Below are 24,400 nucleotides of genomic sequence, written 5' to 3' on the forward strand. Positions count from 1 at the left end.
TCGGATCGTGCGGTATTTCTGCGAATTGTTGGTTCTGTGAGGAAAATGAGGTGTCCCTGATGAAACGAGGCACGGAATGGTCCGACCAATTAACTTGACTAGACATAACTGATGCCATAGAGTCTCAAACTCTACTGCGAAGGTGGGCAAGCAGGTTGAAAAAGGTGGCGATCTACCCGGGAGGTCTTAGCGGTGTGGCAGATCAGAATTGCAACAAGGGCGCACTAACCCCTTTCTCAGCCTTGATTGACATGTTAGTCGTACCTGTGAATTTGCACGTAATCAAATGTAAAGTTGACTTCCCCCTTAGAAATAGGTACCGTACCCTGAGGATCGGGATTTGGGACAAAACGCTGGCGGACGGTATCGGCTGAGCTACCGCACTAGGACATGACCGTGCCGAGGAAGGTTACAACGCTTATCGTATCCACCGACAAATGCAAGCAAAAAATAGCTCTCTCAATCTATCCAATGAGTGCTACACATGGTTAATGCATTGTTTCATTAGTTCTCAAACGTAATAAACCGCTGGGCACGACACGTCTTGTCTTTAGATGATACGCTAATGCATTGTACGACGCACAGCGTACTTCGAGAATAGTGTATGTAGGAATTCACATAGATACGGAAGGAAACCAAAGAGTTAACCATGGGAGAATGCTCAAAAGACTGAGTTACTGGAGAATGTAGAGCATTGGCATCATCGTATGCCTTGGAACTCACCGACACAGACACAGTCAGCAAGACCTTGAACTTCGAATAAGCGTAGCTCAGAGATGGACTCATCGCTGAAAGCGAAGACCAAGTAACGCCGTTGAATATTCCCGAGAAAATGACCATTGAGATGGAATAGCTGAACATGTGAAATCGGATCACGTCAGGACTTGGGCAGGAAATACTTAGCTCTTCAGCTCGGTTGATGACAGTTATCACTACTACGAGAGCCATAGAAGCCGAGAAAGGTAAACTCGCAGGGGCAGATTGAGCTGAACGGGATACTCGGAACTGACCAGGAATTGGGCACAGCCTAGGCGATGCATGTTTCACTCATGTAATCCAAAGCAGGTCGATCGTCGCGCATCTATACATTAGTTGTACTCCGAGGTACACGACGTAGGAGGATCGATCATGGCCGGAGGTGTAATCTTGTATTAGTATCCAGTATTGGCTCTCTGAAGCACGTCATTTATAGAGCAGACAGCCGTGCTATAGCGTAGTACCAGCACCTGCAAGTTCTGCACGAGTATATTGAATGTCTCAGCGTCTCTCAGCCTTTCTCTTTCTCTTCTTTGTACGTCACTTCCCCCCTCCTCCTTCAGAGTGCTTATGTCTTCTCTCCCTTGTCAAGAATCAATAACGCTTCATTTATTAGACTTTTCTTAATAATGCCAACACCACCCTATTCACAGCACCGGACTGATAACAGGTAATTGATTCCTACTTACCGGGGTTGCTCGAGAACGTAAACAGTGGTCCAGTGGCAAACTTACCTTACCGCCCCAAGTTGACTCGACCGCTACCTCTTTGAGCATGAGCTTGAATGGAATTGGCAGATCTGAGATTATCTGATCCAGGTCCACGATCCACTCTTTACGTTTGCATGACGCCGACGTGGCAGGAGTAAACCGAGTACCAGTAATTTCCTAGATCAGCTGACGGACGGATCGGCCCGCCCACAGGACGGGCCGTCCCAATAAGGAGAAAGGTTCGTTGGTCGAACCTACTCAGGCTTGAGTGGGATCTGGCCCGTCGCCCTAGGTTGAATTTATGATTACGAAGTACTCCGTAGTCCGCACGATAAACCCGATTGTAAAAGTCGTAAACCAGAAATTTCAATTCTTTGGGGATGTGGTACGCTGCGATGCAGTGCGACTGATCTGACTTGGGTCGTTACTAGTGAAATACACATATGTGAGGGGATGTCCGGGCGGCGTAATCCGTTGTGGATACCACCCGATTCAAGCTCGAACAGCCTAGGAGATCATTTCCGCATATTTGTGGCTTACAGGGCTGCGGAGAAAACAGTAATTTTCAACACAAGACAACAAACAGAGCAAGGACCCATTGCTCTTTTCTTGGTACGTAGTGGCGAAGTTTGATTTAGGTGGCTGGATCGATTGGTTCTAAATTACGGCTTGATTAACTATGCTAGATAGTAACTAAGAGCCCATGTCAAAGGACTTCGACTCTGAGAGGTTACTGAATATGGTACGGAACTAGTCAATATAACCGTAGATCAATTGCATCTATAGTCTCTGCTGGGCCTAGCACTATGATAAATGAAGATGAGCGAGATGAGATCTGAGTTAAGATATGTCGTTCGAGTAACTCTATGATTAATTTCTCTCCTGTAATGGAAATGTCTCGACTAGATTCTAGACTTTCATGAGCAGCCGCTGAACTAGGCAGTCAGTATCTTCCGCCACATTCGCAATCCACAATAGCCCAGAATCCTCCCTAAATACAAACAGAGGAGAAGGGCCTCGCGTCCCACCGAACCCTCCGCAAATGGCGTTCAGGGTCCATGACATGTGTGCGAGCATGAATCCACCGATAATTATCCATCAAAATCACAGAGCCCCTTGGTAAACATTTCGGCGTAAGATGGACCATCTCAGCCTGCACCTTCAGCCCCAGCAAGCACTCCTTCAATTCCTGCAGCGCAAGCGCAGCCTCGGCTGTCAAAGGGGTGAGAATATCCTCACGGAAGCGAATTATACTAGGCAATCCCTCTGCACCAGTAGCCATCAAACTCCCCACAATATAACGTTTCGCATCATGCTTCACAAACTCCGGTGGGACGTTAATGCGGAATTCGGGTCGGAGGAGAGTAGCGCAAGTTGACGGCGAGAGGAGTGAGCTGAGTTTTCCGACATTCATCACGGAGAGCGTCCCGCCGCCACAGCGGTCTTCTCGCAGGACCTGTAAGGCAAAGAACCGGGGTGGCGCCTCTTCGTAGCTGCAGTCAGTGTGCCACGGAAACTCCTCCATGGTCTCTGACCGGGCCTGATGCGATGGTGTTTGGAATGTGGTGCTGTTAGGCCGGATGTCCCAGAACCAGCCGCGAGATGCACTGTGGGTGATGGGGAGTCCGTGGTCGTGGTGATCGTGAAGAGCCTGAACAAGCTTCTGAAGATACCGGCTGGAGTCGTCCTCAAATTGAAGACTGACTTTGAGAATGCCGCTTGTGCGAAGTATGTTCGATATTTCGGCGGTGTGGCTGGGGCAGGTGGCATAGCTGAGATTATTAACTACCAGGTGTGGCACTCCGCGTGATACCTCCTTTGCGAAATATGCCACATCACTCTTGTGATATCTTTCAGATATGGTTGATTTACTGCGAGTGAAGCCCACCGGTTTGATGGGCTTCAAAGTCCTCATTACTTGCCGCATGTTCAGGCGAAATTTAGGCACAGATTCAGATTCAAGGACACCTGGTGAGAAGAAGAAGAAAAAGAAGAAGAAGAAGAAGAAGAAGAAGAAGAAGAAGAAGAAGAAGAAGAAGAAGAAGAAGAAGAAGAAGAAGAAGAAGATGATGATGATGATGATGATGATGATGATGATGATGATGATGATGATGATGATGATGGTGATGATAATAAGCAGTAGTAGTAGCAGCAGAAGAGAAAGGGCTCAAACTACTCAGATGCAGTGTTGGCTCCGTATGATATAAGGATATACCGGCGACAAGAGAGAAACTCGTCAATTTAACTTATCTGATCGGTTAAGGGACAGGCAGGAGCTACGCCAGCTACATATAGAGCGAGCGTGTGACAGGCAGTGTAAATTGAGGCAAAGGCTCACTGAGCGAAGTCTCGTACCATTACGTGTACCTTGCTACTTCCGATTGAACACGTTGCTACCCTTTGGACATTCGTACGATGTACTCTACACTGCCTACAAATGACAATAGGTGACATCTAGTAGGGTATACTAGCAGCGGACGGCTCTCTAGCTTGCAGATCTTGCTACGATCCCTCTGTACGGAAGCCCTGATTGACCAACATCAGCTAAAGAACGTGACCTAGGGATTTCGTGTGGCTCATCGCCGCCGAGTAGACATGAATGTATGATTCTACAGATGCAGCTGGGTCCCCCTTGCTAGCGCCATTCTTGCAACTGCATTAGTTCCTGTGCCGCTACGTATAGCGTATCCTGGTATTACTGGTTATGTACTCCGTACCTCAGCTGAGAATCTCTTCTTGCCTGAAGCACTCTCCGGTAGGTGAGTGGTCTCATTCAGGCTAGTGTTACATTGAGGCTAAATGTAGATTCTATGTTTTCTATGACCTAGTACCCAATTGTGGAGATAATTTTATGATTTTCAGCAATTTACAGCTGACCTTTACATACGCCGCGGAGTAATGCTAAGATATGTCTCTATTTCTAGTGCTTGCTCTGTTTATGCTTTGCTTGAAACAATAAGAATAAAAAAGGAACTGATGAACATCGCCCAGAAACATAAGCCATGTTTAACAAGCGGCATAATTTTTTCATATTAGGAGAAAGATACTCAGCTAGCCCTGATTACAGAGCATGTCCATGCACCTCCATGGCTAATCGCGCAGATCCGATCTGGGCTGCTCCTCCACACACCAACTCCAAGGAATTCGCCATGAATCGAGTGGTACGTTCCAACAAGGGGATACCTGGCCTTGACGCCCATTGGGCCCAGGATCAAATCATACTGAATCTGGTTGATCTTGCGCTGGACAATGCAGATGCCATCACCAAGGGCAAACGTTGAGGAGCGCAAACCTTCCAATCTTGACACCCATTCAGTGGGGTCAATGTCTTCGCCAAACACAATGCCATCGCCTTTTCCACTTCGAATCGGTTTCAGGATGTAGTCTTGCTTGAGTTCAGGGTTTTCCTTGCAAGATCCAACGAACTGCTCTAGTTCCGAGGAGCCAGGGAGTATTGTATCAGCAATGCCATGGTCAAGAATCTTCGCTTGTGCATGCGTAATGACGTTCCTTTCCACTAAAGAGTCGAGTTGCTGCCTGACTATCCCGAGCATCCGCTTGTCGTGGACCAGCAAAATAGTACGCATGTCATTGAAACATCTGAGACTAATTTGGCGGAGCATCTCCGGACTCAGAGCCCGAATTTCTCTCTGGTGGAGCTCAAGACCAACCTGATGAATCTCTTCCACGGCCTCACCATCATGATAAAACACTGAGGCTAAGCGTCCGGTGTCCTCAATCTCAGCTTTCTTAACCACACAACAGAGTTTGTAACCGCTTTTGTTTTGTGCATATGGCACCAGTCGAAGATCATCCGGCAGCACGAAGCGAGGGCTGATTCCAAAACGTGTTCTGAGAAATGCGACAATCATATGAATGTCAACGCCTTGTTCGTCTCCTTTGAGGAGGTGCAATGGCAAGTCGGGATTAAAAAGGCTCAAAAGGCCTCCCAGGAACTAGTTAAACTTGGCCCTTAGCTACCGTGCGATCTATTCTCAATGAAAACATCCTCAGCGTACCTTTTCGGGCTCAGTCGCACCGACCAAACCATTGCCTCCGTCACAGATACCTTGCTCTTTAAAAGCCTGTTGTCCGCAAGCAGCAAACATCAACCCATTGAAGGAAAATCGAGCGTTGATTTCACTAATTCGGAAATTCTCCACAGAGCCCGGGCTGCTTTCAGAGTTGTCTTTTTCAATCAGGAAGTCTGGTCTCCACGATCCGCGACACTCTCGGTATGGTGGCAGATTGTCGGGAACTTGGCTGTCGATCCACTAGGATGCCAATGGTTTAGTAATTCATACTATGGAGCCATGTAGTAATATAGCGTACACGAAGGAGGTCTTCTTCTGCAGGTTCCAGAGGCATACGTTCTGGAAATCTCGACTCCGAGTCCGTCCACCAATTCTCGACAATGTCAGTTATAGCCAAGACTAGAGCCTCGTTGAGTGCCTTCCATTGGCGCTGGTGCACCGAAGAGATGAGAACTGGCTGGGGAACAAACGCCGATCTTGAGCTCTTGTGCCATGAGCTCACAGAGCATAATCGCAACAAGCTTTCTTGGACGGCCTCTCGATCTTGGGTGTATGCTGCTTTTGCAGAGTTGAAGGAAGCTATAGGCTCGGGCTGTCCCCCATTGAGGGGAACGTGGACTTGTTGAAGAAGTTCTGGTGCCGGAAGCTTCATTGCGCGGGAATGTATTAACTTGCTAGGGTCACTGATGGGATGCGTGCGTACAGTTGATAGATGAAGATGACTGGGTAGATAGCCTAAAGGAAACAGAAGGTACTTGATCAATTGATATAAGAGAAATAAGACAAGCTAATGCAAAGTCATTAGACTAGGTAAAAGTCAATGGGAGAGACTCGAGACATGCTACAGCCGCTTTATGAGTAGCCTTCTTGTCTTTGGTCTCTTGTGCTTTGAATTTTGCTTATTCTAACTAAATATGACAGACCTGGTTACGCTTAGTACAGTACATACCTCTGTATTGCCTACCTTCCTATGATGTTGCATGATCTAATATAGCAGAACAGATCTGCAGCTGAAAGGCAACCCCTTCCCAGTCGTGCCCCTCAACTCAAATAGGGCAAGCAACGGCCTGCCTGGAGGTCTGCTAAATAACTTGACTTCAGCTGATTGTATTCATGGTCCTTAACCCAAGCGGCCACACCAAAAATCCCGCAGTAATGCCAAGGGGTTGTAGACAAATGGGTACAGTTTTGTATCACTAGAATCTCAACCCAATGCAAGCACGGGCAGTTCCTCAATTGTGCTTACGAAAGTAATGAGGAAAGTAAGAGATCCATTTGGTTGGTTCCGAATCGTATCAGGTACAGCCCATACCTAGGCATGCAAGGGCGCAGACAGAACACTTATTGCAGTACGAGCGCAATATGATCATGGTAGATATCTCATGTACCTGGACAGAAAATAGACTTACATCATAGCGGCGAGCAATACGGAGTAACTTTGCCAGTACACTAAGAACACTACCGTCTGTACAGTACCCTGCCCATCTGGCAGTTGAGCAAATTTTCGGATTGCAAGATTTCAATTGGTTATAAACCGGTCAATTCATTGGAATTATGTATCGCTGTTTGATGAACACCTATAGACTGTTCTCTTACTCTTTCTTCTACGAATAGTAGTCCAATTTTAATCTGTCTATTCCTGCTTTGTATTGTGAGGCTGTAGAGTGGTACTCTGGACCATGGTTGTATCAATCGGGACAATTTTCTTGACCCTCAGTATTGTCTATCTGAGGCCGACATGTATAATGACTGAATTTTCTCAATGCCTCAGGTTTGGGTTGTTCCTGGCTTGCATGTGACTATATTATTGTGAGACATGTGTAATGATACCTACTGGTACGTAGTTACTCTGCTGAGACTGTGTGCTAACCAAGTAGTAACTACTTACAGGCTGCAGCCAGTGACTAGTAAGATCCAATAATACGGGCATGTGGAGCCAATCAGTTCTACCAGCCGCAGGTTGTTCGTTGCCCGAATCGGAGGCGAAAGCGATGCGACGGCGCTTGCATACTTAGCCACAGATCATCGCTCCGCAAGACAGTAAGCGCGGGCAGATTCCGGCATGTACTCCGTACTCCGTAGATACTATCATATCCGCGGGTGGGTCTGTTGACATGTACTGTATAGTAAATACTAAGTACTACTTCGTGGTAGCTAGTCAACGTCAAGGGATTTCAATTCAATTCCATTCAATCAATTCAATTCAAGGTCTCTTAACCTGATTGAGCCTGCCAAAATGCAGCTGGCTATGTAGGTGCCAGGACCCGTAAAGAATGAATTCAGACCAAGGGAATTAGCTGCGTATGCGTAGAACCGAATTCGCTTTGCTGGTCTGCACGGCCTGCGGCCGCGTAAGTAGAGAATGCCCCAAGTGGGGTGCAAAAGGCCTAAGGCCGGGTTTGTCCCACCTCTTCTTACTCTGTTTTTCGTGTATGATCCTTCCCGTGGCAAGCGGGCTAGTTTGTCAAATTACTCTCCGGCTTCTATAGGTATTCCTGGCTCTCGTTCTCGGCCTCCCCAGCCACACCACCGGGGCGGAAATGCCCAAGCAAACCTGTATGTATCATGACATCGGCGACGGAGTGGATTGCCTGCAGCTGTGATCGAAGTGCATCATAGTCAGTTAGCCAACTCCCCAGCTTGCTCTTGCTCGCTGCAGGCATCCTTGCTGCGAAGAAAGACAAGGAAGTCGGCATCGGCTATATTGTCCGATATTCGGTTGGATCGGTTCTGGCAGGCCCCCACTTGAGCCTGATGACGGAGGAGTCAAGCCTGGGGTTGAATGGAACCAAAATAGTAGTGTCTTAGGCTCTCCGTCCGATCTCTGTTCGCACTGTTGATCACCACTGCTCCTTACTAATCTAGGTAATCAATCTGACTGAAAGATGAATGACTTGTGATATCTGGTGCATTAGTGAATCTCGTGAATTCTGACGCCATTGTCATCACATTCTTAATGAAAAAGAGGAGTCATATCCTCATATAATGCTCGTAATTTGTACCACCAGTGGCGGTCTTGGGCTCTCGTTTCTCCAATAGGCGAAGTGTTACCAGGCTGAGGGAATATTAAGGGTCATCTAGACCTTACAGTAAAGTAGATCATCGCGAGTCAGGTCAGTTTTGAGGCTTGGCAATCTCAGCATACTGTCTCACTTCAGTTATTGTTGCTGGAGAAAAAGCGAGTGGATATTGGAATTTTTGCAGGCGAGATTGCGCGACTGTTGTGCGACCAGTGTGATCGCACACCCTTCCTTACTGCACACTCACCTTAACTCACCCACTTGCCTTTTGGCCGCGTGCAAGCCACCCGCCTTTTCGCAGCGTGCAAGCCACCCGTTAGAGACTACTATATCAGTTGGATGGGTGATGGTAACCAGAGAATCCCTTTTGTTGTGTGCTTTTCACCCTCCATCACTCCTATAATTGTCTATTGTTTGCATCCTGGTATATCACCATAGTGCCGATGATTAGTTCCCACTAATCACAAGCGAGTCCAAGAAAGGAGCAGAAATGTTAGATGCAAGCTAGAGCTGCACGACTTGGACAAAATTGCTTCAACAGCTCGATTCAGTTCGTTCTGAAGCTACGGCAATGTACTTTGCCCCATTATACATCTGGCATTCCAACGACGACATCGAACGCGTCACGTACCAACAGTGACACTCCATTGATCATTGCATTGCGCGAGCCATTTGACGTGGCCGCTCTGATCCTTGAATCAGATCCATCAATACGTACCGAGATGCGTTCGCAAGAGCAAGAGCCATAGCTACATAGTTGATATCGTGGTGGGAGTCTTTCTGTACTTGGTCAATGATCGCTATGATCAAGTATTGATAGTCATTTTCTCTTGTACCCCTTCAAAAGTTATTAGAGCGCCGGTGGGCGGATAGAGATAGACTATTTTCGCAAGTAATGACTGTCATTTTTCCTCGAGAAAAGTTCATCTTTTCAGTTCTTTGAGCTTCAATGTTCCCGTCTATTCAGCTTGCGCTAAATGTCTGGCTTCCGCCAAAATACTCCGTATGGCATGACAATACCTACCTTATCCCTTAACGCTTGCCGGGAAGGGTTTTCTTTCTTCCAAACACCGAGCCAGTTCATTGCTTCCGTACCTGTTGCTATGAATTTGGCATTATCAGAGCTGACTCGCCTTGGAGAGAGCAAACCCATCAAGAGAGCAGCAACGGCCTGCCTGACATAGTGCACTATTCAGCGCCACGGTAATAAGGCAGATGCCCAGGAAAGGTCTGAATTTTCGGGCAACTGCTTGAGTGAATTCACAGCTGCTTTAACTCGACGCGAAGCCATGATACTGCAATTCGTGTTAAATCTACATTTCGTTCAATTGGAATGGAAAGTCAAGGCGTACCCTTCATTTGCTTAGATTGATGTCTTCTTGCGTTTAACTTGGTAATTCGAGAGCAGCTCTTGTTGCCAAGCATCCATTCTGCGGTTGAACGCAGCTATAGTCGATTCCTTGATTTCTCATGGTTGGCATCAAGCTTGAGGGGGATAAGACTCATCCCAAGCTCTCTAGAGAATCATGACCACTCAGTTTTGTAGAAAACCGCAAGGGATGGACTTCGTTTGAAGGCCTAACAGAACGATGTAAGCGACGGAGCAATCATTGAGCTCTGCCCTATAGACGGAAGCTTTATCCGAAAATTGAGTCGATAGCCTCCTCGAGAAAAATCGTGCGCGCGCCCTTGTTTACGATCAAATGAGCAATCTCACGTTCTGAGAGCCCCGACTTGACGAACGGGACAGGGGTTAGTGCAGCGCTGATGAAGCTATTTTCCCTGTCATAGCACAAAGCATGACTTTATATAACATGGATAAGATCACAGAAGTCTGTATTGATTTTCTCGGAAGAGAGGCTGGCCATGGTTAAGTTCGTTCCAAAACTCCAAGTCATGGATGGCAGCAACTGACTGGAACGCAATCCAGTTCGGTGGTTCGCAGTTAGTGATTGCTTGCTTATCGATAAAGGATTCAGACATGTGACGCGGCCAAGACACCAGCCTGGCCTTTATCCTTAACTCAATTGATCTCCTTCCGCCTTCTGCTTCCGCTTGCCTTAAAAAAACACCCCCTAACAACCATACACTCTCGTTCACCTTTCGCCTACCAACACACATTACATACCACTCAAGATGGTAGACTGGCTATCCCTCGCCGTGCCGTTTGCCTACTTGGGCGTTCTCCTTGGCTCCCTCGCAACATTCTCTTCTCTCTACCGCAAGCGCAAAGCCAGTATGTCCCGCGCCTTCAAACTTTCCCTCCCCCCCTCCCAGCTCTCTCCCCCGATCCTTCCTGCACACAAGAATCAAGCACTATATGCGCGTGAAACCAGCTGCTACAGATCGTCTCTGATGCAATGACAAACAGGAAAGGCTTTCTCCCTTGAAGCATGGTTCCCCGCACACGTTCAGCGCGACATCTATTTCAACCTCTTACACCTCGACCCCCCAAAAGACAGCAAGGAGAAGAAGGCCCCCGCGGTCCCGGAGTCGGTACTCAAGGCTGCGCTGCTGCGTCGCGCGATTGAAGACATCAAGCGCGTCATGCAATTGAGATCGCAGAAGCAGGCCCTGGCGATGTTGTTGCAACGGGGCAGTGTCGGTGATGATCTGTGGCAGCGGTTTACGAGAGCGGAGAAGGAGATGGAAGAGGAGGTGCGCGACGTTGTTGCTGAGGTTTGTACCCATGTCCTGCAGCCTATGATGTGTGTTTTGAGTGCTGGTTTCGCGGCCGGGGTATTCCTGAGGAGCGAGGAAAAGAGAGAGAGAAGGTGGGGGACTGCTTTGTGAATTGCAAATGCTAACCTTGAAACAAGGCCAACGCTTACGTCCCCGGCTGGGGCCAGACCATTTTCCAATCCGCCAACGAGATGCTGAACAATGACCTCTATCGGGAGCGCATGGAGAAGGAGCAGGCTAAGCTCGAGGAAGAACGCAAATGGTGGGAGAACAAGAAGGCTAACACCCAGGAGGAGTTTATGAAGGAGTTGGATGCCGAGGCTACGAATGCGAACTCCTCTAGGAAACAGTCTGAGTCGGCCGCCACCGCCGCTCCCGCCGCCGCTGCTACTCCCACGACCCCTACCGCTACAAGTGGTGCCGCCACGCCAAATTCTTCCACACCGGCGATCAAGACTCCTGGGTCTTCTTCTGGGGCGCCGCCATCGGTGGCGGGGAGTAGTGATGATGATGGGGTGCTGGTTGAGGCTGACGAGCAGGCAAAGAAATAAGGGACTCTATGCGTTTTATGACTTTGGTTTACTAGTGCTTGTTTGCATATTCGGTGTGCAGGGATCGGCTCCAGTTCTGTTTCGTGCGAAATAATGACACCATCAGTCGACGTTCATTAGTTTTCCCAGTGGTTTGGGGTGGCCAATATCTCCAATATGATACAGCCTATGATACAAGTCCAAGAGCGAAATTGTTCCCCTTTTACTTTACACCAAATTAGACCATTTTATGTACATGAGACCGAGGTGAATCCTTTCCCAAAACGCCATATATGCCAATGCTGTAAGCCGTAAGGTACGCTGCTTGAACAGGTTTACAGCAGTAGGCTATCGCCCTCTAATGCCAGTCCCAAGTCAATCCCAGATACAGCCATCTCGTCCGCCACCGCCGCGATTTCAGACTCGACGACACTTGGATCTTTGGCGGTTCGGTTCATTACCGCACGCAGCAACTCGGCCATTATCTCCAACTGGTATTGCTCTTGTTCATGGGGCTCGAGCCCCTTCAAGTTTTGACCCCGGGCCTCGAGCGCGGCCATCTTGCGGTCATTGAGAATTTGGACCAGTGTCTGTACATGTGCGACATTCTCCTTGCTCCTTGGGGTGCTAGAAAGGCGCCGGAGACGGCGCTTAGGCGTGTCAGCCGGAACACCGGCCATCCGGGCCACCTGAAGAACAATCATACGGGCAGTGGTAGAGTCAGGAAAAAAGCCGAATGTGGCGCGCATCGCGTGGAGAGCAACGAGCGTGCCGGGAAGGTCCTTGGACAGACAGAAGCAGCGGATGATCTGGTCATAAAACTCCTTGGAGAATTCTTCCCGCGCGAGTGATTGGCCACGGGCCGGCAACCCAGAAAACCATCGCATCATTTCCGAAAAAAGACCGCGAGCGCTGGGGAAGCCGGCCACGAACGGTGTTCGCCCACGGTCGTACTGGAGCTTGCCGCAGTCCCACAAGCAGGCAAATGTCTCGAGGTCCGGTTGGGTCGCGGCAGACAAGATTTTGTATTTCTTCCACAGAGCCTCTATGTCTTGTTTCCTGAGCTCGGCGTAGAGGAGATGGTTCATGAAATAGGAATTGGGCTGGATGCGTGCATCTGCTAGGCGTTGAATCAAATACTTGGCCATGTCGTCGTCGCTTCTCCGGGTGTAGTGGAGGAGAAGGATCGAAAAAGTCTCAATAGTTGCGCAGGGCATGGGACGCTGCATAAACTTGGGTATGCGACTATGATCCGTGTCCTCATGGACATCAACCTTGGGTGCCTCCCCTTCTGCATCGATTCGTACCCAAGTCGAGTCAATTCGTCGCTGAATCATCGCCCATCCTAGACGTTCGGCCTTTTCTCGTGACGCGGCGTCACCATCCCGCAGCCAAGCGGCAATGATACCATTGAGGTGTTTCGGGTCCGGATTTATGCCTCGTTCGTACATCAACTCAACCACCAGTGCAGCAGAGTCAACCTCGCCCATGCCAATAAGCTTTTTCATCCAACTGGCGTAGAAGAACCGATTTTGGAATCGTCGAGGCAGAAGGGTCAAGGTCGCCAGTGACACTCTGTTCACATCTTTCTCCGAGACGCTGGACGCCTGAAGGTTGCCAGCCAGGCCGAGGGCAGCTTTATAAAGCGCAGCGGAGTCGTTTGCCGGATCATTCCCGGTCACCATCATATCTTTGAACACAGCAATGGCGAGGTCCAGCCTGCCAGCTTTGAGTAGACCGATGCTGATAGAGTCGTAGTCGTCCATTGTCATCGGGTAGTCACTGAAGGCTTTAAGCTGGAGGTACAACGCCCAAGCCTTAACCTCTGCCGCCTTCCCAGACTGTTCGGCCCAGGCCGTTATCACGGGAATGAGAATACGAGGCTGACGAGATGCGTCGTTTGCGAGGAAGGCTAAGGCGATATCTTGTGCTCGCTGAGGGTTGCCTTCCGCGGAGAAAAGTTGTACTCCCAACGTCCAATAGGCTTCCAGGTCGTCTTTCGTCTGACAGAGATCTGCCTGGTGGGCCTCCCACTGTTCCAAGGCCTTCCCTGTTTTCCCCGTTATGTAAAGGGCTTGGATATAAGAGAGTATCCGTCGCGTCGAAAGAGGCAAGCCAATGGACATCGCGTCTTCAGCAAGGATTTGATGGTGCGTTGCGACTTGGCGCCCCGGTAAGCCTTCCTGAGACTGTGAATCCCACAATAGCGTCCATGCTTCTTCCGGCAACGATCTCAAAAACTCGGGGACGATGCGCTTGCAGCGACGATACCATTTCCATACTTGTTGCCCCCCTCGCTCATCCATTGAAGCTTCAGCGATAGCTCTCAAAGTTTCATTAAACTTCTCAATATAAGGGCGATGTTGTGTTTCATCGGATGGAATCTCGTAGGATTTGCGGATTACCTTTTTGCGTAATTTTCTATCATTGGCATCCGAATGCCAATTCTCCTCCTCATTGGCCAGATCCTGAAATTCCTCCTTCAACATGTTGTCAAGCTCGTCGTCGAAAACATTCTCCAGTCTGATTTTCGCTCTGGACTGGCCCTTCTCGATCTCATATTGGCGTATGACTTCGAGGGCAAGGGCTCTCTCCTTCTCCGGGAGTTCGCGAATGAACTGGCTATTAGGACCGAAAGCGCCCTCCTTCAGGATTTCCAGCTCTTTGTTTAGCTTCGACAGCTCTGCCTCCACTTCTTCTTGTTCGGCGCGGTCCTCGGCCTCAGGGTCGATTTTCCTCATACGCTTGCTTCCCTTAGTTGCTTTTTCAAAGAAGTTAATTTTGTCATTGGGCCCGCCATAATGGATGTAGCGTGGCGCTATCGATGAGAAAGCGCTCGGGCTTCTGCGGGCCACATGCTGATACCACCGAGCTCCTCGGACAGCCTGGCGGAGCATGAAGTTCGATCGTTTAGGGCATCGGACAAAAACTGCGAGGGTTTGGCGATGGGGGCGACGCGAGGCGCACGCAATCGAGAATAACTGGCGAGTGTATATGTTGAGTTCGCGAAAGAAGGAGGCTGGGGGTGGGGGGAGGAATAGGGAAAAAAAGAAGCAATAGCGAGCGGTGGTGGCGGAATGAAAAGCGGAGGAAGATCCAAAGCTCCGCGGCGGAAAACCAATACCGCCTTAATTGAGTTTAGCGCATACGCGAGCCCGGTTCCGCCTTCTTTGGACCGATGCGGCCAAACTACCGTTCTTCCCTATCCCTAATATTCTTTGTATAGTAGTGTTTCTCGCGACTCTTCGATTCCTTGATTGATGGGCAATGGATGCCAATCTGCTAGAAGCAGACGTGGGAGGCACATTGAAAGATGGATTCCACAGCCAGGTACAGTACATATCTGCCCCGTCGCAGCTCTTGTGCTTCCTTCACTCTCCACGTCGCTAACGATGGAGCCGAAAGGGCGTTTACATTTACCGGCCGGCGAATCATTCTACACTATTAGGAGAACGGCCTACGAAACGGCGTAAAGTCACCCGAACAAATGAACTAAGGGCTGCGAAGCCCCATCCTTTCGTGGCCCTTTTGAACGGCAAGGAAAATGCGAAGTCCATCGAACTACGATACCGGACTTACCAGCAACTGTGGAACGCCCAGGAATCGAAGATCAAGGTCCGTGAGCGAATTGCCACAATTTACTGAGGAAGTGTTCACGCTGGCTTAGGAAATTCTGGATGATGTTGATTCCGAGGTTCTGACAAACGTCCTGTCCTTTGTCAGATCAACCTCACCCCGAACGTAAGATCGCATATCGTCATCGATACAAGCCAGTTCTTAACTGAAAAGCAGTTATGACGGCTGCATACCTGCGGGGCTGGTTACGGTTGGCTCGAATGTCTCGTCCCTCGGACGATTGCTCTCAAGACTCAACGACCAATTGACTACGACTAGAGAAGGCGGAGTGATCGTATTGGAATCTGGGGACGCCCCGAATCTCAAGACGACTCTGAAGAATATCATCCGCTTCGGTATCACAAATACGGAAGGGAACGACGGTTATCAGAGTTTTGTGACCGACCGAGAGGTACTGCTGTCCCATTTCCCAGCCGGCAAACACACGAGCGCTAATAAACATCATAGGGGCCTAGAGTGCTTGGGTATGATCTTGAATTATTAGCGGATTATGCTCAAAGGAAAGGGGTCAAAAAGCTGGTCCTAGCATTTCGCGACAGTGAAGCGTTCGACCCTGGTATTCTTGCAGACCTCTTGTCGCTATTGAGGTGAGTCACGCCGTGGCAAGTTTATGGTATTGGTAACTCAAAACTCTTAGCTCGTGGGTCGATCGGATTCCATTCACGCTTATATTTGGTATCTCAACGTCAGTGGAACTTTTTGAAGGGAGATTACCACGGTCCACGGTCGCCCTACTACGCGGGCGATATTTCGAGATCCACGAAGCAAAAAATTGTGTAGATCGCATTTACGGGAGGATACAAGCCGAGCAGGACGGGAAGTTCTGGTTAGGTCGCAACATCACGAGCGTGCTGTTTGAGAAGTCAAGCGACTCTTTTCAGACCCCTGAGGCTTTCAGTCGAACAGTCAAGGTATATGCTCTGTTGGACTTGCCTTATGTCGGTACCTTATGCTGACTATAGCAGTATGCCTATATGTCACATTTCTTTGCCAATTCATTGAGCGTGCTCCTAGGAAATGACGCTGTTCACACCATACAGAAGGACAGAGTCTGCGAGTCCCTCAGAAACCTTCCATCCTTCCGAATGTAAGTGTGCCATCTTCAATTGTCAGTCACCGGGTCTAAAACGCGCCATAGGCTCTGCGAAAACTTAATTGAAGAAGGTTCCGCTGAACGAGTTCGCATATTGTTGGGAGATGATGCCTTCCTGCTCGAACAAACCTTCCAGTGGTTAAAGCTGGGTCAGCAGAAAATGCGCGACATATTCCAATGCGTGAATACAATCTACCGTGCTTCGAAGCATCTCAATCTCTCTAAGAAGACCAGCATGTCTGATTTATCAATTCGGGCACTTGCAGGGGAGCTGCAAAACTCTGCGTCATACGAGGATCTTCTTCGAACAGTCAAGACGCTCAATTCCGACCAACTGCAAGTCTTTGCAACGATGTTGCCAACCACACTCAAAGATCGCGCTGCATTCAAGCAACTAGGAGCAGAGCTTGAGAGTCTGCTCCAGCCCTATCAAGGAACGGAACCACTCAAGAGTGGATATGACAAGCAACATTCAGTTGTGGCGACAACTGTCGTGCAACAGCGGGTGAAACTCAGCAAAGCCAAGGCTAGATTGCCAAAGGAAAATATAGAATTCACAAACGTCATCGACCGGTTTTATGCTCTCTTGGAATCATATTTCGAGGAGACTCTAATAAGGCCCAACACATTGATCTTGCAGGAAATCTTCCTCCTCGATATGAAAAATCCCCTCAAGGAAGTCTTCTCCCCGCGACCGCGTTTCGCTGTCGAACGGGCTCTCTCGAGCCCCTTCGACTACCTTATCTCATCATCTGGGAGCGCCGAGGCCGGAATTTCCGCGCATCAGCCGGCGGCCGCTATCTTATATCAATTGTATCTAGAGTCTGGTTCCCTAGTCAACATTCATGACTTGTGGCAGGCCTTCTATGCCGTTTTCGAAAGCGACCAAGGAGATAGTTGTGATGAAAGGACAGTGATGGCCTTGTTCTACAGGGCCTTGTCGGAATTGAAGGCGCTCGGGATGGTCAAAAGCAGCCGGAAGAAGGCCGATCATGTTTCTAAAACGGCTTGGATGGGTCTCTGACTGGAGTGACGACATACTCCTTCCGAATCTCAAAGGGTATCATGATTATCTTGAGCATGCGGTATATTCCTTTTCAGCTTCCGTATTCTGTATTCCAGAATGTCATCTCTCCCCAATGAATCACTCGGTCACTGGTAGTTGTATGATATCCTCACTGCCGAAAGCACGACCTCCTTCACTCAAGACCATTGCCTCTCGCCTGCGCCTTCTCACAGCTTGTTCCTCGGCGGTTCTCTGTTGAATTCGTGGCCCCGATACTCGCCAGGAGCCTGCAGTATCTTCACCATCCACCATCCACACATCGCTGTCATAGTCATCCTGATCATTCTCCTCCAGCATACTGCCCATTAGACCGTATTTGCGCAATTGCTTCGCACCATCCACATGTGAAGATATGGTGCCGAATATCGCACTCATCACAGCATCATCCGACCACCAAGTTTTCATCAAGATCACCACGTCCTGGCGTCGTGGCTGTTCTCCGGTGGCACACGGAAATGGGTATTTGGCAAGCCAGCGACTGACGATACCAGCTTCTAGTGCGGCCGGTACATTTTCTCGTAAAACGATATTGAGAATGTTTAACGCTTTCTTCTCACCCAGGGGTCTTGTTTTCGGGAGGATTGGCGATACGGTCGATACCGTCTCTTCAGTATGTTCGTCGAGGAAATTACAAAGGCAGTTGATTAACGCGGTATAAGCGGGAAGGTCTTTCAATCGGGAACAGGCAGAGGTGCGAGATACTAATACTGTGAGTCAGCAGCAAGTAAGTATCGCGGTGTAAAGTCGCCTTACGAGCACGGTTGGAAACAAGAAAGTACAATGCATTAAGCGCCTTATTCCGTCGCAATTTGTCTTTGCTCACAAGATCTTGCAGAAGCAGATCTCGAGTTTCTCCTCTCGTTGATCTTTCTGCAATGATACGCAATGCACTGGAGTGACATTTTGGTCAATATTCAACCTGAAGGAAGAGGGGAAGTCATCATCGTACGCTGCTCGGAGATCATGGCTGGTACTCTCGGAGAGTTTCTGTAACGTGTCTAGGTTGAGCGCTGGCCTATTTTCAGCTACAAGCATACTGAGGAACAGTGACAATAGATCCTACCATCTTCGGTGCCTTCACTAATCATCCTATCTTCCCTTTCAACATGCTTAATTTCCGTCAACTCGCGCACTTGACGGAGGTCCGTGACGATCCCGCGAACGGCGAAGAACAGCGAGACGCCTGCAATATGTCAGTAGCAGTGCCAACTCTGGTCAATCACAGCATACCTAGGCATAGCCATAGCAGGTTGTCACTCATACGGTCGGCCATCGTTCCCTCCTCTCCGATATGAGGTAGTCCAGGATGGCCGACCTGCGGCGCGGCGGAAGAGCATATGAAAGCGGGAGGGGAAGAAGATGAATAGTGCCGGCAGAATCGTGCCAAGCGGGGGCGGCGAGCCAGCTTTTTTTCCCGGCATGGATCCTAATCGCCGCTGGTTTGGTCCAAAAATTTCGGCGGAGTTTCACCTCCGAACAGAGAGTGTACATCGACAATTTCTCTCGATTCCCAACGATGCCACCGTCACAGCTGAAACAGCTTAAAGCCTCTCTTCGGGATGGCGGGCTGCTGGGTCCTCAGCAGTCTAAAAAGCAAAAGCAGCAGAATGCAAAGTCCGGCGTCGCTGCTCAGAACCGCATCCAGCGCAACACCGCCCTGCAGGCGATTCGCGACAGATTCAATCCGTTCGAGATCAAGACTACTTCGCGACCTAAATTCGATGTGACTACCCGCGATGTGCCCAAGAAGAATGCCGCGCAGGCAAGACCTGGTGTAACCAAGTCTTTTGGTGAAGAGAAGGTAGGTTTCATCCACTTTTTACAGGTGTCGAGGCTGTCGCTAAGATATCTTTCCCTCTCTCTCATATAGAGGCGACAAACACTTCTCCAAGAAATGAACAGAAGGAACAAAGTTGGTGGTATTCTCGATCGTCGTTTCGGCGAGGATGATCCGACAATGACGCCGGAAGAGAGAGCGGCCGAGCGATTCGCCAGACAAAGCCAGAAAAAGCTGAGGAAGGAATCTATGTTCAATCTGGAGGAAGACGATGAGGAATTCCAGCTCACTCACAAAGGAGAGACTCTTTCGTTTGGTGAGGGTGTCAATCTAGATGATTTTCAGGAGGGTGACCTTGGCGCGGAGGAAGACGACGATGACTCGGATTTCCCCAGGAAGAGAAAGCGGATGCTGGAAGATGCCGATTCTGATTTGGCGGATATAACCTTTGACGACGGGGACGAGGGGGGAGAACAGCCGGAGCGGAAGAAGTCAAAAAGCGAGGTCATGAAGGAGGTTATTGCCAAGTCCAAGTTCTATAAGCTTGAGCGCCAGAAGGCCAAGGAAGATGATGACGACCTAAGAGAAGAACTCGACAAAGGACTTCCTGATCTATTCGACATGCTGAGGGGTGTCAAGCCACCGCCCAAGCCAGAACCTCCCAAAGATGACCTGGCAACAATGAACCCCGAACGAGTAGCGCTATTGCAAGGGAAAACCCCCGATGATGCCGAAAGAGAGTATGATCAGCGTCTCAAGCAATTGACCTTCGATAAGCGGTCTGCACCCACGGATCGCACCAAGACTGCAGAGGAGAAAGCCGAGGAGGAGGCTCAGCGCTTGAAGACTCTCGAAGAGGAGCGCCTTCGACGCATGCGTGGCGAAGAATCTAGCGAATCGGAAGCCGGGGCAGAAAGTGAGGAAGATGCAGAAGATGAAGACGGCGTGGAATCAGATGACGATGAGTCTGTATTCGACGATGCGAAGGCTTTTGGATTGCAACAGCCTATCGAGACGACCGCTCGTCCCGAGCTCGGAGTTGAAGATGAAGATGATTTCATTATCGATGACGATCTCGTGGAAACGAGATCAGATGTGAGTCTGTCTTTCGACGAGGAGGAGCACACGGATACTGGAGAAGGTTCAGAGGAAGAGGAGGACGAAGATGAGCAAGAAGACGAGCTTATCAACGGACTGTCAATTCCTGGCCTTACCACTGGAAATGCCACAGCTGCGGCCAATAGCGCAGCAGAGGCCAGCGAAGGACTGGCATTCACGTATCCATGCCCCGGTAGCCATGAAGAATTTCTCGATATCATTGAAGATGTGCCGATGCAGGATCTGCCCACTGTTGTTCAACGAATCCGAGCCCTACACCACCCTCGTCTTCACAGTGACAACAAAACCAAGCTTGGTCGCTTTGCTGGCATCCTGGTTCAACATGTTGCATACATGGCTGAGCAGCCAGATCACCCTTCTTTCGCCATCATTGAGAACATCCTTCGTCATATTCACTCAATGGCTAAGAGTCACCCGGAAAATGTTTGCCAGGCATACAGAGCCCATCTGCGCGAAATTGCGACTAGTCGTCCTCTTAACCTTCATCCCGGCGATTTAGTTATCCTGACTGGCATTGCGACAACCTTCCCAACCTCCGACCATTTCCATGCCATCGCAACGCCCGCCCATCTCTGTGTTGCCAGATACCTTGGTCAGGGTTCTGTCAATACTCTCACTGACTTCGCCACGGGCGCCTACGCAGCCAGTCTCTGCCTGCAATACCAGGCTATCTCCAAACGCTACATGCCCGAGTTCATCAACTACTCTCTCAACGTCCTCTGTCATCTCAACCCCAAGGAGTACACCGATACATCCGCCCTGGGATTCTTCCCCTCCCGCAGTCCATCGACGTCTCTTCGTCTAAGACTTTCCTCCAAGCTCATGTCGTCTCGCAAACTGCAATTCTGGGACATGACGGATGAAACCGAAGACGAGGAGCAACTCAAACTCTCTATTCTCACCACCATCGTTAATCTTCTTTCCACCGCCTCCGATCTCTGGTCCGGCAAGTCCGCCTACACCGAGATCTTCTCCCCCGTGGAGAAAGTCCTCACTCACGTCCTCCAAGCCCTCGAAACCACCACCACTAGTAAAATCAAGGGCAAACCCAGCAAGAACCCTCTCCCCTCCTCGTTGTTGGACAACCTTAATTTAACCATCACCAAAATCACTGCACAACTTACCCAAGCCCGTAACGCTCGTCGGCCCCTCCTCCTCCACAATCACCGACCCCTCGCCATCAAGACCGCCATTCCCAAGTTCGAGGAGTCCTTCAACCCAGACAAACACTACGACCCCGATCGCGAGCGTGCCGAAGCCAACCGCCTTAAGGCGGAATACAAGCGTGAGCGCAAGGGTGCCATGCGCGAGCTCCGCAAGGACGCCAACTTCATTGCACGCGAGAAGCTACGTGAAAAGAAGGAGCGTGATGCTGAGTACGAACGCAAGTACAAGCGACTTGTGGCGGAGGTGCAGAATGAGGAGGGCAGGGAGGCTAATGCTTATGAGAGAGTTAAGAGGATGCGGCAGGGCAAGCGATGACCTTAGCCATTGCAATTCTCCCTCAGCTTATACCGATCTCGAAGTGTCTACTGCAGGTGGGTTATGGGTGTGTGGGTGACTCTACGAATCCCAGATCTGCGTTTCATATATCATCCAGCATCCCATTTCAAGCTTGGGACGTGTGTAATTGTGTATATATCCGACATTGTTATATCTACTAGATATCTTAGTCGACGGAGTTGGTCAGAACAAAAGAATTTTGCTTTTATCCCGATCTAGTATTTTCTCACAGCCTATTACAATATATTTGAACTGGCTTCGTATGTTAGGCTATGTGTCGGCGTAACCAAGCTACCAGGCAGTGATATGAGGCCTGGCAATGTGCCTTTGGCCAGGTAAACAGGTTCTTAGGCCTGGCTGTATGATAATAACACCAATAAATCAAGAAACCGGGTTAAGGAGCACCCCTGGGCGGCTCAAATTTGTCCACACCAGGGCTACGTGTATGAATCCACAGTCCAGCGCAAGTAATATGTACGTGCATTCGTAGAGGCAGATTAAGCATGTACAAGGAACCAACGCAATCCCCCTTTTCTAAACAGAAAATAGCATGGTCCAAGAGGGACTCACTGTTGCAAAGCAATGCCGATGCTGATCAGGTAATCGCATCTTGCCCTTTGGTCCAGTGGCACCATCTCCATCTTGGTGTCGTTCGTCCTAATGAAGAGCCGACGGTGGCTATCGCCATCATCACTCCAGGTCTCCCATTCTGGACTTCCAGGGTAGCGATAGAGATTGGGATCGAAGCTCTTGATGAAGCTTGTCCAGTACCCTTGCATTACCGGGATGATAGCAGCGTTCGAAGTGAAGTATGAAGTAGGCGGGGTCCCAGACACATACTGTGGGCCCCAGATGGCATTCAATTCCACCACATGATACACGCCCTCCCCCGAGGCTTCATAATCAGGGTCCTGAACTGCATAGTGATAGTTCCAGCTCTTCATTCCCGCTTGTGAAAATGCCGTTGACATGGCGATACCGGGGCAGTTGTAGCGCAGTTCGCCGTATGCGTTGCTGGTTGGTCGCCAGTACAAACCAGCATTGGGAAATGAGATGGTCTGGTCCTTAGCGAGATATAAATGGTTGATCTTGGCGAGCTGGTCTAGTCGGATTGCCGGAAACTGGCTTTGAATAAAAGTATCGGCTTCGCCCACGCTGGAAATACTCTTCGGTACAAATGTCGTACCTTCATTTGTCACATCACCAAAGATGACAGGGACTTTGATGAAATGCCCTTGGGAGAATTGCCGATACGTGTAGTCGGGGACCAAGTCGCCATCAATGGAAGGCGCATAGAAATAGAGGGGCGGCTTCTGTGCATCAGGGAGGGGGGTGCCAATGTTCTGCCGCTGTAAACTTGCTGTATCCAATTCGCGTAAGCATGATAGGGTGTCCTCCTCGCTCGCGCAACCAGTGCGGATCACGAGATTGTTATATGCAAATTGAGACTCATTGGCAGTCAGCATGGTGGCGAAGCTTTGTGATTCTGCTGCTGCAGCATGGAAGAGGCCTTGGTCTTCTCCGCCATAGGCCGAGAGAAGCAGAGTGATCGATGCTGCTCCTGCGCTATCACCTCCGATAACCACATGTTTAGGATCACCGCCAAACTGAAGTGAGAGATGGTCAGCGCCGGTGATGGATGTTCGAAGGAGCTATATCTTGCCTTGCTTATATGGCTCTGAACCCACTGCAAGACTTTTATTTGATCTTTGAGCCCGTTGTTTACACTTCCGCCCTTTAACACCTCAGCACCTGACAGAAACCCATACGGACCAACTCGGTAGTTAAAGTTGAGCACGACGATGCCATTCTTTGATGCCTGGATCAATCCAGTTCCGTTAAAGTTGGCATTCGAGTCTGCATTAAAGCCTCCTCCCTGAATAAAGACAAAGACCGGCAGCTTCGATGCATTCCTTCCCCTATTGGGAGCGTACACATCAAGGAATAAACAGTCTTCGGATGTCCCAGCTGGAATGGGGTACTGATCGGTGGGTATACACAAGGGACCATGCTAAACCGGAAATGTCAGCGTCGATTCGGGGACAATGGCTGTTCGTTACAGCCAGGGAGAGCCCCCATGGCAATACCTGCAAGGCAGTCTGAATGCCTTCCTTTCTCTCTGGATCCTGGGGCGCAGCGAATCGCAATGAACCCACAGGAGGAGCAGCATAGCGTATTCCTAACCATTGCACAATGCCATTGGCGAGGGCTTGGCCGCGATACTGTGAGTAGCCAAGGTCAACAGTCACATTTCGGAAGCATTCCACATATTGAGCAAGGCAGATGACCAGTGTAAGAGAGGGCAGTCTCATGATAAAGGCGATGATGTCAAGTAGCAGCCGTGAAGGGCTTACCTACTGTAGATCCCAAGTGTATTTACACCGAGCTTTCATGCTGTGCGAACAAAGCATCCCTTTTGAATGGCCTACCTACCAGAGTCGAGACCCCTGACGAACATGTTTTGGGAGATTCCA

The 24,400-nt window shown here is 49.6% G+C and overlaps 7 protein-coding genes across 7 annotated transcripts; 3 read left to right on the forward strand and 4 right to left on the reverse strand.

Annotated features, from left to right (window-relative positions):
• Positions 1-2,457: 2,457 nt before the first annotated feature.
• Positions 2,458-6,184, reverse strand: BO97DRAFT_473671 (Clavaminate synthase-like protein; the record flags this gene model as incomplete). The annotated part of the gene is made up of 4 exons (XM_025700258.1): positions 5,799-6,184; positions 5,486-5,740; positions 4,650-5,422; positions 2,458-3,220 (listed from the first exon to the last, which is right to left on the reverse strand). The coding sequence occupies exons 1-4, from the start codon at positions 6,150-6,152 to the stop codon at positions 2,458-2,460; spliced, it is 2,145 nt and encodes a 714-aa protein (XP_025546605.1). The 5' UTR covers positions 6,153-6,184.
• A 4,398-nt stretch (positions 6,185-10,582) lies between these two features.
• BO97DRAFT_400120 (Sec63 complex subunit SEC66) lies at positions 10,583-11,753 on the forward strand (the record flags this gene model as incomplete). Its single annotated transcript, XM_025694278.1, has 4 exons — positions 10,583-10,756; positions 10,892-11,199; positions 11,340-11,557; positions 11,618-11,753. Exons 1-4 carry the CDS (start codon positions 10,657-10,659, stop codon positions 11,751-11,753), a joined length of 762 nt encoding a protein of 253 aa, XP_025546606.1. The 5' UTR covers positions 10,583-10,656.
• Positions 11,754-12,010: 257 nt separating this feature from the next.
• BO97DRAFT_473673 (pentatricopeptide repeat protein) lies at positions 12,011-14,799 on the reverse strand. The gene has a single exon (XM_025700259.1). The coding sequence runs from the start codon at positions 14,627-14,629 to the stop codon at positions 12,068-12,070; it is 2,562 nt and encodes an 853-aa protein (XP_025546607.1). The 5' UTR covers positions 14,630-14,799; the 3' UTR covers positions 12,011-12,067.
• A 149-nt stretch (positions 14,800-14,948) lies between these two features.
• On the forward strand, positions 14,949-17,597 carry BO97DRAFT_446876 (putative origin recognition complex subunit 3). Its single transcript, XM_025698698.1, has 8 exons — positions 14,949-15,062; positions 15,138-15,347; positions 15,400-15,473; positions 15,525-15,759; positions 15,816-15,955; positions 16,006-16,279; positions 16,334-16,455; positions 16,507-17,597. Exons 1-8 carry the CDS (start codon positions 15,000-15,002, stop codon positions 17,483-17,485), a joined length of 2,097 nt encoding a protein of 698 aa, XP_025546608.1. The 5' UTR covers positions 14,949-14,999; the 3' UTR covers positions 17,486-17,597.
• On the reverse strand, positions 17,358-18,825 carry BO97DRAFT_446877 (uncharacterized protein). The gene is made up of 5 exons (XM_025698699.1): positions 18,758-18,825; positions 18,591-18,710; positions 18,477-18,537; positions 18,281-18,417; positions 17,358-18,228 (listed from the first exon to the last, which is right to left on the reverse strand). The coding sequence occupies exons 1-5, from the start codon at positions 18,798-18,800 to the stop codon at positions 17,606-17,608; spliced, it is 984 nt and encodes a 327-aa protein (XP_025546609.1). The 5' UTR covers positions 18,801-18,825; the 3' UTR covers positions 17,358-17,605.
• Positions 18,826-19,000: 175 nt separating this feature from the next.
• On the forward strand, positions 19,001-22,105 carry BO97DRAFT_409025 (snoRNA-binding rRNA-processing protein NOP14). The gene is made up of 2 exons (XM_025695978.1): positions 19,001-19,328; positions 19,398-22,105. Exons 1-2 carry the CDS (start codon positions 19,044-19,046, stop codon positions 21,903-21,905), a joined length of 2,793 nt encoding a protein of 930 aa, XP_025546610.1. The 5' UTR covers positions 19,001-19,043; the 3' UTR covers positions 21,906-22,105.
• A 387-nt stretch (positions 22,106-22,492) lies between these two features.
• BO97DRAFT_438411 (putative triacylglycerol lipase) lies at positions 22,493-24,238 on the reverse strand (the record flags this gene model as incomplete). Its single annotated transcript, XM_025697913.1, has 3 exons — positions 22,493-23,533; positions 23,590-23,937; positions 24,014-24,238. 3 exons carry the CDS (start codon positions 24,236-24,238, stop codon positions 22,493-22,495), a joined length of 1,614 nt encoding a protein of 537 aa, XP_025546611.1.
• Between the last annotated feature and the right edge of the window lie 162 nt (positions 24,239-24,400).

This window comes from Aspergillus homomorphus (assembly GCF_003184865.1).
Source record: "Aspergillus homomorphus CBS 101889 unplaced genomic scaffold BO97scaffold_66, whole genome shotgun sequence".
Taxonomy (NCBI): domain Eukaryota; kingdom Fungi; phylum Ascomycota; class Eurotiomycetes; order Eurotiales; family Aspergillaceae; genus Aspergillus; species Aspergillus homomorphus.